The sequence below is a fragment of the Oncorhynchus clarkii genome, chromosome 22 (genome assembly GCF_045791955.1).
Source record: "Oncorhynchus clarkii lewisi isolate Uvic-CL-2024 chromosome 22, UVic_Ocla_1.0, whole genome shotgun sequence".
Taxonomy (NCBI): domain Eukaryota; kingdom Metazoa; phylum Chordata; class Actinopteri; order Salmoniformes; family Salmonidae; genus Oncorhynchus; species Oncorhynchus clarkii.
In genome coordinates, this window is record NC_092168.1 from 39,705,597 (window position 1) to 39,719,478 (window position 13,882).

The window sequence follows — 13,882 nt, forward strand, 5'->3', positions numbered from 1 at the left end:
CTTCTCCGGACAAGCTTTTTCCGGATGCCCCAAACAATCGGAAAGGGGATTCATCAGAGAAAATGTCTTTACCCCAGTCCTCAGCAGTCCAATCCCTGTACCTTTTGCAGAATATCAGTCTGTCCCTGATGTTTTTCCTGGAGAGAAGTGGCTTCTTTGCCCTTCTTGACACCAGGCCATCCTCCAAAAGTCTTTGCCTCACTGTACGTGCAGATGCACTCACACCTGCCTGCTGCCATTCCTGAGCAAGCTCTGTACTGGTGGTGCCCCGATCCCGCAGCTAAATCAACTTTAGGAGGCGGTCCTGGCGCTTGCTGGACTTTCTTGGACGCCCTCAAGCCTTCTTCACAACAATTGAACAACAATGATTCCAAGCACCACCCTCCTTTTTGAAGCTTCCAGTCTGTTATTCGAACTCAATCAGCATGACAGAGTGATCTCCAGCCTTGTCCTCGTCAACACTCACACCTGTGTTAACGAGAGAATCACTTACATGATGTCAGCTGGTCCTTTTGTGGCAGGGCTGAAATGCAATGGAAATGTTTTTTGGGGATTCAGTTCATTTGCATGGCAAAGAGGGACTTTGCAATTCATCTGACCACTCTTCATAACATTTATGGAGTAAATGCAAATTGCCATCATACAAACTGAGGCAGCAGACTTTATGAAAATGTGTATTTGTGTCATTCTCAACTTTTGGCCATGTATGTATGTATGTATGTATGTATGTATGTATGTATGTATGTATGAGTGTATGTGTGTGTGCATGCGTGAATTAATTATTTAATCGGTTTCTGCTTTTTTGGTCCTCCAATAATCGGTATCGGTGTTGAAAAATCCTAATTGGTCGACCTCTATTCTCCAGTCATGTAAAATCGCAGAAAATTATTTTAGAAAGTCCCCTTTTTTTCTGGGACCCACAAATCTCTCAGCCCCTGTCTTCAGAACAAAGCCCCAACTGTTATGAAACAACTCTGGCCCTGGTGTCAAAACTTCCCAAAGGCAGCCTAAAAAGTAGCTGAATTGGTCGCAATAATCTTTTACTATTAAAAGTCGCTGAGGGGGTCTGAACTCGTTTAATATACAAAGTCGCTAAGTTGGCAACACTGCTACTGGGGACCAATGAACTCTAACCACCTATTCCCGCATCTTAGGGTCCATTTGACAGGGCATGTGGATGCATTTGCATGGTCAATCCGTATCTTCAGCCTCAAACGGCCTTGGTCCTTTGAACACGTTGGCGGCGATGAAACAACAGAATCCAATTCAGTGAAGTGGGTGGAAGGGTGATTTGCACGTGGAGCTTGGCAAAAGGGGGCATGATTTGTTGACATAATTGTAAACCCAACCTTCATTTACTCGGCTGTTTGCAAAGGTATTAGTTGGGTTTTGGGGGAAGTTGATCTTTTTAAATTCACAAACTGTGGGAGAGATAATGGCGATTTATAGCTGAACGACCCAGGAGAGAAATTTACTATACAGGTGTTGTTGGAAAAACCCACCGGTTCTCCGGTTCTCCGGTTCTCCCGGCTGGAATGGAAATTCCAAGAATAGCGGGAACGTTATGCATTTAGAGATGTGGTGTATTAGTTAAGGAGACACCTCTTCTCACTCTCTTTCTGCACTGCTGTCAGCCAGTTAGTCTTTTAAAAGGAGACCCTTTTATTTGCTGAGCTGTGTGTGTGTGTGTGTGTGTGTGTGTGTGTGTGTGTGTGTGTGCCCATCGCCAAGGCTCTAAGCCCTCTTTAACTCTGAATGAAGTGTATTCTCTTCTCTTCCTGAGTGATGCAGCGGTCTAAAAGCACTGCCTCTCAGTACTAGAGGCGTCACGACCGACCCTGGTTCGATCCCGGGCGGTATCACAACCGGCTGTGATCGGGAGTCCCATTTGGTCCAGCATCGCCCCGGCTAGGGGAGGGTTTAGCCCGGGGTAGGCCGTCATTGTAAAATAAGAATGACATGCCTAGTTAAATAAAGGTAAAATAAATATTTTTTTAAATAAACATCTTATAGCCTGCCATTGTATTACATCATTAAAGTCAAGGCACCTCTGCTTTGGAGTCGACCTCTAATGACCAGTTGAGGAGCAGAGAGGTGAGTGTCCATCTGGTAGTCTCAGCCGCAGAATTATTAAAGGACACACAGGGAGAGAGAGGGTTAACTCATTCACCTCAGTACAGCTGTCCCACACACACAGTCCCTACTGTGTTTCTCTTCTCAGAAACTAGGCCTGTATTCCAGATTTCAACATGAGTCATTCATTGATCAATCATTTTTCTATCCTTAGCTATAATGATCATCTTCATCAGCTTAATGTAAGCAATAATGATCATGATCTTTCCCACTCTTGTCCTCCCTCCTCTAACACTGTAGCTGTCTCTTCTCTCAGGCCGTGGGTGGCTGTCTTCCCCGTCTTTTCTGTGAGCTTCTGTCAATCACTCAGGAAGACGCAGGCAGGCGGTAGTCGCTGGACTGGAAACTGCAGTTTGAAGGATGTTTATAGTGATAAAACTGCAGGGAAGCAGCCGTAGTGATATGTAGCCTTCTGTCACTGGGAAGGGGAATGCTTGGGAACTTAGACATGCACTGGTATGAATATGAGATGGTGCAAAATCAGAGCTTAACACTGCCATTATTTTGTTGAATGTTTATTTAGCAGCCCACACAAGCATTTATTTTCAGCGTTGACCTGCACACTGAGGGTCTTTAACTGGAAACAAACTTTATACAAACTCTGTAAACTAAATAGAAAAGCTTTTTAAGCAGACGGGCCTAATTTTTTACGTTGAACCTAACAGAAAACACACGTAAAGCACGTCTGTGGTTCCAACAGAGAAATTAACGTGTTATAGGGTGCGTTCGGAAAGTTTTCAGACCCTTGAATTTTTCAACATTTTGTTACGTTACATCTTCATTCTAAAATGGATGAAATAATACATTTTCCTCATCATTCTACACACAATAATAAGGATGACAAAAACCAAAACAGGGACATTCAGAGACTTGTACCGAAGACACTCCTGCGTTGCCTTGGCTGTGTGCTTAGGGCCGTTGTCCTGTTGGAAAGTGGACCTTCGCCCCAGTCTGAGGTCCTGAGTGCTCTGGAGCATGTTTTCATCAAGAATCTCTCTGTACTTTGCTCCGTTCATCTTTGCCTCGATCCTAACTAGTCTCCCAGTCCCTCTGAAAAACAGCCCCACAGCATGATGCTGCCACCACCATGCTTCACCATAGGGATGGTGCCAGGTTTCCTCCAGACGTGACGCTTGGCATTCAGGCCAAAGAGTTCAATATTGGTTTCATCAGACCAGAGAATCTTGTTTCTCATGGTCTGTGAGTCTTCAGGTGCCTTTTGCCAAACTCCAAGCCGGCTGTCATGTACCATTTACGGAGGAGTGTCTTCCGTCTGGCCACTCTACCATAAAGGCCTGATTAGTGGAGTGCTGCATAGATTGTTCCATCTCCACAGAGGAACTCTAGAGCTTTATCAGAGTGACCATCGGGTTCTTGGTCACCTCCCTGACCGGACGGCCAGCTCTAGGAAGAGTCTTAGTGGTTCCAAACTTCTTCCATTTCAGAATGATGGAGGTCCCTGTGTTCTTGGGGACCTTCAATGCTGCAGAAATGTTTTTGTACACTTCCTCAATTTGCTTCACAACATAACACACAACCCATTCCTAAGACCTTTCCTGTCCTGCTGTAAATAAAGGCAGTACTTGAGCTAGCTAACATTGGCACCATTCACAAGAGTTTCCAAGGTTGTCGTCATCACAATGACCATGGCCCTACTTACATGTCTGTCTGTGTCTCTACAGAATGAACCCTACTCACTCCGTCCCCTGTGTCCTTACAACCCTGTCTGTCTGTGTCTCTACAGAATGAACCTTACTCACCGGTCAGCCCCTATCCCCTACTCTCAGCATGACTTAGTGGAACCACACACTGTTCTCGGGCCCCACTCACCCCATTTTGCCTGCGTTTTACAGCATGTCTCAGGATCTCCCTATAGAACTAGAACACCGACAGCTTGGGTTCACTTGGTACTTTTGTTCTGCGTTATTTGTGGCCATTATGAGTCGGAAACTTTCCCTGGTTGGATATGGAGCCTTTAGCAGAGAACAGCAAGGCTTGTTTATAAAGGAGAGTAGCTTTAAACAATTGGAACAACATGCCGGGAATGCCTGGACTAAATTGGCCCAGTCCAGTTTGGGTTCCTGATATGTGACCATGGTGAAGTTGAGCTCTGGGTGTTCATAATGTATCAGAGTAGGATCGAATTCTAATGAATCGGTCAGCTCAGGTATTGAGGAACGTAGAGAGTGAAGAGTTATCTGTAGATAAGCAAATGTTATTTTAATGATGTCTTAACAGGGAGGGGAATGATAGGCTGGCTGTCTGTTTTCTGGACTGTAGTCAGTTCAGAATCCACAGTCTCAGTGGAGGGGGGCTGGGAAACAAGTTGTTGATGCATTTGATTTAGGCCTAATGACTGGCATTTCGCCTTGTAGCAAAGACCACAGGTGAGAGAGGACGAGAGCCAACTGTTTCACAAATTAGATTTCCAAACATGGAGCTCATGCCAGATTTTCTCTACTACCTACTGCTGTCCACATTGTGACCTGAGTATCTATTTCTGTAATGAGAAACCGCAAAGCCAAAGAGCTGCAAGACAAACTCTCTGCATGGTCCAAAACAACAACAACATGTCCTTTCAAGTAAACCGGCATGTTTAAGGAGATACATTATTTGCATTGACTGTTTAGTAACATCTGTTCATCTATAGATGCCACCTCCATGCTGAATGAACTCGCTACTGTATAGTTGCAACAAAAAGTAAACATTTTTAAAGCACATTTAGGCTACACAACCTGTTACTCAATAGATTTGACTATCTGCTTTGTAATGATAATATTAAACTACTTGGTATATCTACAATATTGTATATCACCCGAGGCTGTGTAGATAGTTCCTCCAGAATGATCATTCAGTAGTCCACAAGAAAATGACTTATTTACTGTCAGTCATTTCCTCTCAACAGCTGTTGCTGTATGCAATATCTTGTTGTGTGTCAGCCTGTTTGTAATCCGGAAGTATATTTATTTGAAATTTTTATTTCACCATTATTTAACCAGGTAGGCTAGTTGAGAACAAGTTCTCATTTACAACTGCGACCTGGCCAAGATAAAGCATAGCAGTGTGAACAAACAACAACAAAGTTACACATGGAGTAAACACTAAACAAGTCAATAACACAGTAGAAAAAAAAGAGTATATACATTGTGTGCAAAAGGCATGAGGAGGTAGGCGAATAATTACAATTTAGCAGATTAACACTGCAGTGATAAATGATCAGATGGTCATGTACAGGTAGAGATACTGGTGTGCAAAATACAGTTCATTCAGAAAGTATTCAGACCCCTTGACTTTTCCCACATTTTGTTACGTTACAGCCTTATTCCACTGTATGATTGCCCTGGATAGTTAACAAAGTCTTGTCCCTGGCCTGACACCTAATGGAAAACACTGATCAAGATTGATAAGCCTGGTGCTCACCGTTACCAATTCATCCTCTTTTATGGTTAACCAATAATAGTGCTGAGTGATTAGTGATTTTTGAGGTTGTTTCAGTTTGTTTTTTGTTGTTGTTTTTTTAAACATTTTAAATGCATAATGTGGGTTGAACGCTGTAACACAGAATAAATCAATTAAGTCACATGATGGTAGTGACCACGTATTACTGCATATCACTTATTAACCATTTTGTTCACATTACTTTACTTTAGGCGAGACCAACTTTATCAGGAGTTATTGTGATAACAACAGTTGTGATTGTCCATTCCATATGAAACTCATAGACAACAGTTGTGATTGTCCATTCCATATGAAACTCCTAGACAACAGTTGTGATTGTCCATTCCATATGAAACTCCTAGACAACAGTTGTGATTGTCCTTTCCATATGAAACTCCTAGACAACAGTTGTGATTGTCCATCCCATATGAAACTCCTAGACAACAGTTGTGATTGTCCATTCCATATGAAACTCCTAGACAACAGTTGTGATTGTCCATTCCATATGAAACTCCTAGACAACAGTTGTGATTGTCCATTCCATATGAAACTCCTAGACAACAGTTGTGATTGTCCATTCCATATGAAACTCCTAGACAACAGTTGTGATTGTCCATTCCATATGAAACTCCTAGACAACAGTTGTGATTGTCCATCCCATATGAAACTCCTAGACAACAGTTGTGATTGTCCTTTCCATATGAAACTCCTAGACAACAGTTGTGATTGTCCTTTCAATATGAAACTCCTAGACAACAGTTGTGATTGTCCATCCCATATGAAACTCCTAGACAACAGTTGTGATTGTCCATCCCATATGAAACTCCTAGACAACAGTTGTGATTGTCCTTTCCATATGAAACTCCTAGACAACAGTTGTGATTGTCCATCCCATATGAAACTCCTAGACAACAGTTGTGATTGTCCATTCCATATGAAACTCCTAGACAACAGTTGTGATTGTCCTTTCAATATGAAACTCCTAGACAACAGTTGTGATTGTCCATTCCATATGAAACTCCTAGACAACAGTTGTGATTGTCCATCCCATATGAAACTCCTAGACAACAGTTGTGATTGTCCATCCCATATGAAACTCCTAGACAACAGTTGTGATTGTCCATATTGTTCATTTTACTTTGACCTGTCCTGTTTTTAGGATATGTTGTTGTTATTTTTATTTTTATATTTTTTGATTGAGTGCCATTTGGGTTAGGCTATTTGATCAGAAAAAGTGTCCGTCTCATTACATTGTATCTCCAGCCTGTAGGCTACAGAGAAGGGCCACATACTCTTTCTACCATTTGCTACATCTTCTACATGATTTATATTTGATACAGTTTTTTTGTCTGAGAGACGCAGCAGTCCAGGTTATTGGTTAGAACTTAATACAATGGAAAACGGTCCCTAGCAGACCAACACAATATGACACGTGTTACACAAGATGGAGATTTAAAGAGAAAGTGCGAGAAAAGCAACACTTGGATACATTTGTAAACTATGCTTAGTTTAGCCCTAACTAACGCCCCGAACTGCCCCTCTTATGGGTCAGAATTATAATGCATGTATTTATGTGTTGAAGGTCTCCGTTGGGTATCTCTTCGTGGGCCGAGTTCCGCTTAGTGGGATAGGTTTGGCCGACGCCCTGTTCTTTCGATGGCCGCGTCTACTTCGTTATCGGGTATAAGTCTCTGATTGTCCACGCGATGGCCTTTCTCTTAGTTGTCTGTTTCCTTGCACTCGTTCTGTGAGAGCGGTCTTTTTAGGAGGCTAATCAGTCGTGTCGACGCTCCCAGCTTGGGTAAGAGGGCCGTGTAGACAACCGGTGACTTGAAGAGAATAACCGGTTGGTCCTTCTTGAATTCACCTTCTTAGATACAGTGTCATACTCTGAGGAACATGGTGGTGTGTCCTGATTGACTAGTACTCTGAGGAACATGTGTCCCAAAGTGTCCTGATTGACTAGTACTCTGAGGAACATGGTGGTGTGTCCTGATTGACTAGTACTACTCTGAGGAACATGTCGGTGTCTCTCAGACCGGCCCTAAATGGTCCTTTGGTGGGAACATCGTGATTAGTACACAGTAGTCACTGACAGAGTAGAGGAAGCACCATACTGTTGTTATCCCCCAGTCTGACCTGCGGCTTTGCCATCCTCATTCTCGCAACATTTAGCCTGTCATTCAATATTTACCCGCTGTTTCAAATCGACTGCTGGCGATGAGGGTATTGGCCTAAATCTGCAAGGGAAAGGCAGGAATTGGATGGGCTTGTTCCAACCTCTGTGATGACTGGTACAATATTTTTATTTTTTTATTGATTTGAACTTTTATTTAACTAGGCAAATCTGTTAGGAACAAATTCTTATTTACAATTAGGGCCTACCCCGGCCTAACTGGGCCACTGGCACTCCCAATCATGGCCGGATCTTACAGCCTGGATTCGAACCAGGGACCGGCCTAACTGGGCCACTGGCACTCCCAATCATGGCCGGATCTTACAGCCTGGATTCGAACCAGGGACTGTAGTGACACCTCTAGCACTGAGATGCAGTGCCTTAGACCGCAGCGCCACCTGGAAGCCCAGTGTGCTGGAGTGGAGTGTGTAGCTTGGTGTAGACCTAAAGAGTGGTGCTGTACCCAGTCATATCTGTACACATCTAGCAGTTGTTGTTGTGGTGTGAAATGGGTGTGTGGAATTCAGTCTCTCCAAGAATCCTGAGTTGTGTGAGGAAACTTGATCTGTGTGGAGAATGGGGAGAGAAAGTGGTATTACGCCAGATAGAGGTATTAGGGGGACGTGTGTGTGTGTGTGTGTGTGTGTGTGTGTGTGTGTGTGTGTGTGTGTGTGTGTGTGTGTGTGTGTGTGTGTGTGTGTGTGTGTGTGTGTGTGTGTGTGTGTGTGTGTGTGTGTGTGTGTGTGTGTGTGTGTGTGTGTGTGTGTGTGTGTGTGTGCGCGCGCGCGCTACACTAGATCAGCTTTCAGCAAGGCTTGAGACTAGAGCAAGTTCCTTCAACCTCCACAGGCTCAGTAGACAGCCTACACAGACTATTGTCCTGATAGTGGGCCAGGGAGGATTAGGGGGCTGATTGCTCACTGAGAGCATCAGATCCCTCTGGTTCTGCTGCATCCCACCCTGTATCTCAGTGAAATAGGTTTGAATGAGCACGGGCAACAGTATCAGGTCTATGGAATACCTGGACATGGAAAAGTTACAACAGTCAATGTTCACAGAGATGATTCAGCTGGTTAACAGCGTTGGTTGGTTTTATTTTAGATCAAGCAAGCCGGTCTCTCTCTGGAGATGTTAATATACTGCAAGGAATCAGACCACTGCATTGTTGGTGAAACGTTTAGAGCATCTCATTCTCACAACATGCTTAGTGTCATTAAAACATCTCAGGACATTTCTAATCTTTGACTGTATGGCGTATTAAACGGAGGCATCTGGTAGGCTTCTGCTGTTGTGTCAAGTGCCAGTTAGTCCAGAACAGAGCAGCACAGCTGGCCCTTAAATTTACAGGAAATTACAGTTAGCCCAGAACAGAGCATCACAGCTAGCCCTTAAATTTACAGGAAATTACAGTTAGCCCAGAACAGAGCAGCACAGCTAGCCCTTAAATTTACAGGAAATTACAGTTAGCCCAGAACAGAGCAGCACAGCTAGCCCTTAAATTTACAGGAAATTACAGTTAGCCCAGAACAGAGCAGCACAGCTAGCCCTTACATTTACAAGAAATTACAGTTAGCCCAGAACAGAGCAGCACAGCTAGCGGTGGTGCGCGCTAATAGCGTTTCAATCGGTGACGTCACTCGCTTTGTGACCTTGAAGTAGTGGTTCCCCTTGCACTGCAAGGGCCGCAGCTTTTGTTGAGCGATGGGTAACGATGCTTTGAGGGTGGCTGTTGTCGATGTGTTTAGAGGGTCCCTGGTTCGAGCCCAGGTAGGGGCGAGGAGAGGGACGGAAGCTATACTGTTACACGGATGCTGTTGACCCGGATCACTGGTTGCTGCGGAAAAGGAGGAGGTCAAAAAGGGGGGGTGAGTGTAACCGATGTGAAATGGCTAGCTAGTTAGTGGTGGTGCGCGCTAATAGCGTTTCAATTGGTGACGTCACTTGCTCTGATACGCAGCTTTTGTGGAGCGATGGGTAACGATGCTTCGTGGGTGTCAGTTGTTGATGTGTGCAGAGGGTCCCTGGTTCGAGCCCAGGTTGGGGCGAGGAGAGGGATGGAAGCTATACTGTTACACATACATATGCCACCAGGGGTCTCTTCACAGTCCCCAAGTCCAGAACAGACTCTGGGAAAGGCACAGTACTACATAGAGCCATGACCACATGGAACTCTATTCCATATCAAGTTACTCAAGCGTGCAATAAATCCGATTTAAAAAGCAGATAAAACAACACCTCACAGCGCAATGCGAACTGAAGAGACACACGCGCATATGTGCAAACACCCACACATTGTAATCTTTTATTATTGTACATTTGTAGTTTTGGAGTGAAGTACATATGTATAATGCACAATGTATTGTTAATGTACTGTTTTCTTCCTGTTTGGACCCCAGGAAGAGGAGCTGCTGCCTTGTCAGCAGCTGATGGGGATCCTAATAAATACTAAATACTAATTTTGCCTACATTCACTGTTGTGATCTCTGCTGTGCCATCTGTGAACTGTACCGTCCCCTGTACCCAGCAAACATGTGCCAGGCTAGCGCAGCTCTTTCTGACTGCAGCGATCACTCTGTAGACATCAAGCAAATAGCATGCTACTTAGCCACCTTGGAATCAGGACATGGTGCCTCTGCTTTCCACCCCTGCTTGCTCTGACTCCTCAGCATGTGTCCATGCTTTGGTGCAGAGAGTGAAGGGATCAGATCTGCTGATTTCAGTGACTGAAGTCATTTGGGCCAAAAAAAAGAAGAAACTAAATGGAATGCAGGTAATTGAACCGACCTTAGTCAATTCGTTGTTTTAATAACACATTTTTAAAAATCCAAAAAAACGTTGGTTGATTGCTCCGTGCTAATCAGAGCAGAAGCAGTGTTTTCTCAGAGGGGTTCCAAGGCTGATTCATAATGTGTGTGTGTCTGGTGTCAAGCTGCTGCTAATTAGACCAGTCTGTTTCCCTCTGCTCAGGTCTGTTCAGGGTTAAGAGACATCCTTCCCCAGAGGGAGGGAACAGCTCTGGTTTTATAGACGTCTCTCAATAACAGACCCATAAAGGCTTGGAATCACACAGGATTTTATTGGCCGTCATCCCAATTAAGACAGTCATATCCGCTGTAGACAGTTCCTAGAGAGCAGCTCATTACTGGGCCATGGTTGCTCAACCAGTGCATTAGACGAGAAGATTTTTCCCAAGTATCAGAAAGGTCACCTTCATTGACTGACAGAGAGAGCATGCAGGTGACCCGGTGTGAGCCTCTCCCCCTACAGGCTACAGGGAGAGAGCGGTTGCATGCCAAATGGGACCCTATTCCCTTAATAGTGCAGTATGTTTGACCAGGGCCCTATAGGGTGCCATTTGGGAAACCGCTAGGAGGAGAGGTTGTTGTATCCCTGCTAGTTGGCTGTAGCCTGAGATTTTTGCTTTCAATCCTCAGCAGTATGGAGAGGTGGGAAGAGGCCATAGAGAGCCAAGGGGATCCAAAGTGTCATATTTCATGTTTCCACCACTTTCTCATTGAAACCCTGTCCCTGTCGCTGGGAGCCTGACCCCGCCATCAATCCTTCTGCAGACTAACAACACAGCCCCCCCGGGAAACCGCTGGCAATTCCACCAGCTAAACCTCACTGCTGCTCACTGTATCTTTCTCTCTCTTCATCTGCAGATGAAGGCTACTACCAGAGTGGAACGTTCCATTTTGAAATAGACGTCCCTGAAGCCTACAACATGGTGGTAAGTGGTCCTGTCATGTCTCATTAGTGTGTGGGGGTCAGATAGAGGTGCTAATGAAAACAGGCGATGAGGGATGCAGAGGAGGCCTGGTCCTTAAGTGGTATACATTTCCACGTCTAATTCTGTTAGCGTGCGGTCTGGTCAGCGTGTTGGCGTGCGGTCTGGTCAGCGTGTTGGCGTGCGGTCTGGTCAGCGTGTTGGCGTGCGGTCTGGTCAGCGTGTTGGCGTGCGTTCTGGTCAGCGTGTTGGCGTGCGGTCTGGTCAGCGCGTTGACGTGCGGTCTGGTCAGCGTGTTGGCGTGCGGTCTGGTCAGCGTGTTGGCGTGCGGTCTGGTCAGCGTGTTGGTGTGCAGCCTGGTCAGCGTGTTGGCGTGCGGCCTGGTCAGCGTGTTGGCGTGCGGTCTGGTCAGCATGTTATCGTGCGTTCTGGTCAGTGTGTTGATGTGCGGTCTGGTCAGCGTGTTGGCATGCGGTCTGGTCAGCGCATTGGCGTGCAGTCTGGTCAGCGTGTTGGCGTGCGGTCTGGTCAGCGTGTTGGCATGTGGTCTGGTTATGTGGTCTGTTATACAGTGATATATAGATTGGCTAATATACCGTGCATTCAGAAAGTATTCAGACCCCATGACTTTTTGTTACGTTACAGCCTTATTCAAAAATGGATTAAATACATTTATTTCCTCAAATCTGCACACAATACCCATAATGACAAAGCCAAAACATGTTTTTTAGAAATATTAGCAAATTAATTAAAAATAAAAAACTGAAGTAACTTATTGCTAAGAGACTCAATTGAACTTGGTTGCATTCTGTTTCCATTGATCATCCTTGAGATGTTTCTACAACTTGATTGGAGTCCACCCTGTGGTAAATTCAATTGTCATTTTATAGAATATTCCTCCATCTTGGACCTACAGTAATACAGTGCATTGGGAAAGTATTCCGACACCTTGACTTTTTACACTTTTTATAACATTACAGCCTTATTCCTCATCAATCTACACATAAAACCCCATAATGACAAAGCAAAAACAGGTTTTTAGAAATGTTGGCAAATGTAAAAAAAAATAAACTGAAATACCTTATTTACGTAAATATTCAGACCCTTTGCTATGATACTCGAAATTGAGCTCAGGTGCATCCTGTTTCCATTCATTCATTTTATTTAACCAGGTAGGCTAGTTGAGAACAAGTTTTCATTTACACCTGCAACCTATCTTTCCGATGTTTCTACAACTTGATTGGAGGCCACCTTTGGTCAATTCAGTTGATTGGACATGATTTGGAAAGGCACACACCTGTCTATATAAAAGGTTCCACAGTTGACAGTGCATGTCAGAGCAATAACCAAGCCATGAGGTCTAAGGAATTGTCCGTAGAGCTCCGAGACAGGATTGTGTCGAGGCACAGATCTGAGCAAGCCAAAAACATTCTGCAGCATTGAAGGTCCAAGAACACAGTGGCCTCCATCATTCTGAAATGGAAGAAGTTTGGAACCACCAAGACTCTTACTAGAGCTGGCCGCCTGGCCAAACTGAGTAATCGGGAAGTAGTGTCTTCGTCAGGGAGGTGGCCAAGAACCCGATGGTCACTCTGATAGAGTTCTGTGATCTATGAAACATGTCAGGTCCTGCCTTCCATTTGAATGTCCTCGTGGCCAAAACATACAATGTCTGAAGCTCTTGTCAAAAGTAGTGCACTTTACGGAATAGGGCTCCATTTTGGACGCACACCAGTAGTTTCGTGGCGATAAGCACCCCGTGAACAGCAGCAGCATGGGTAATTTACGCTGTCCCAGTTTGCCTGCTGTCCTAGGCCCTGTCAGGCGAAAGTGAGTTAAAGTCCTCTCCCTGAACAGGCTAGCGTGGAGGTTTAGGTGGAGTTAGCAGGGTGAGTTACAGCCCCACACAGAGTCTCAGCCTTTCCTTTTCTCCATCCCTCCATTCTGCTTTATCTGCCACCCATCCATCCTGGATGCAGTTTTATCTCACCTCACACTGGTGGCCTTACTACACACACACACACACACACACACACACACACACACACACGTCCACACACACTCCCAAGTACACACACACACACATTCTCTTGTGGCTTCATTAGAATTTACAACCTGCTTCATATCAAAACCTTATGCTCTGTGCTTTATCTTAATGGAGGTTAATTAGACAGGCAGTAAAGGCTGTGTTTACCACCTGCCTGTATGGATTTATCAGGCTTTTATGAGAGATAGTAAACTGCCTGAAAGAGACCCATAAAGACCCTGACAGCTTTTTTTTTTGTTGCCTAGGCCCTACATACCCAACACATTACGTTTATTAGAACATTTAACCATTATATTGTTATACATCAAACACACCAACACAGTCGTGAAGAGGGCACGACAACGCCTCTTCCCCCCTCAGG

General features: G+C 44.7%; 1 protein-coding gene across 2 annotated transcripts in view; it reads left to right on the top strand.

The window, feature by feature from the left end:
- LOC139380898 (NEDD8-conjugating enzyme UBE2F-like) overlaps positions 1-13,882 on the top strand; it is an 86,066-nt gene that overhangs the window by 13,555 nt on the left and 58,629 nt on the right. For both annotated transcript variants that reach the window (XM_071124053.1, XM_071124054.1), the window contains one exon: positions 11,410-11,477. In XM_071124053.1, coding sequence (XP_070980154.1) covers positions 11,410-11,477 — 68 coding nt within the window. The remainder of the gene's footprint in view (positions 1-11,409; positions 11,478-13,882) is intronic.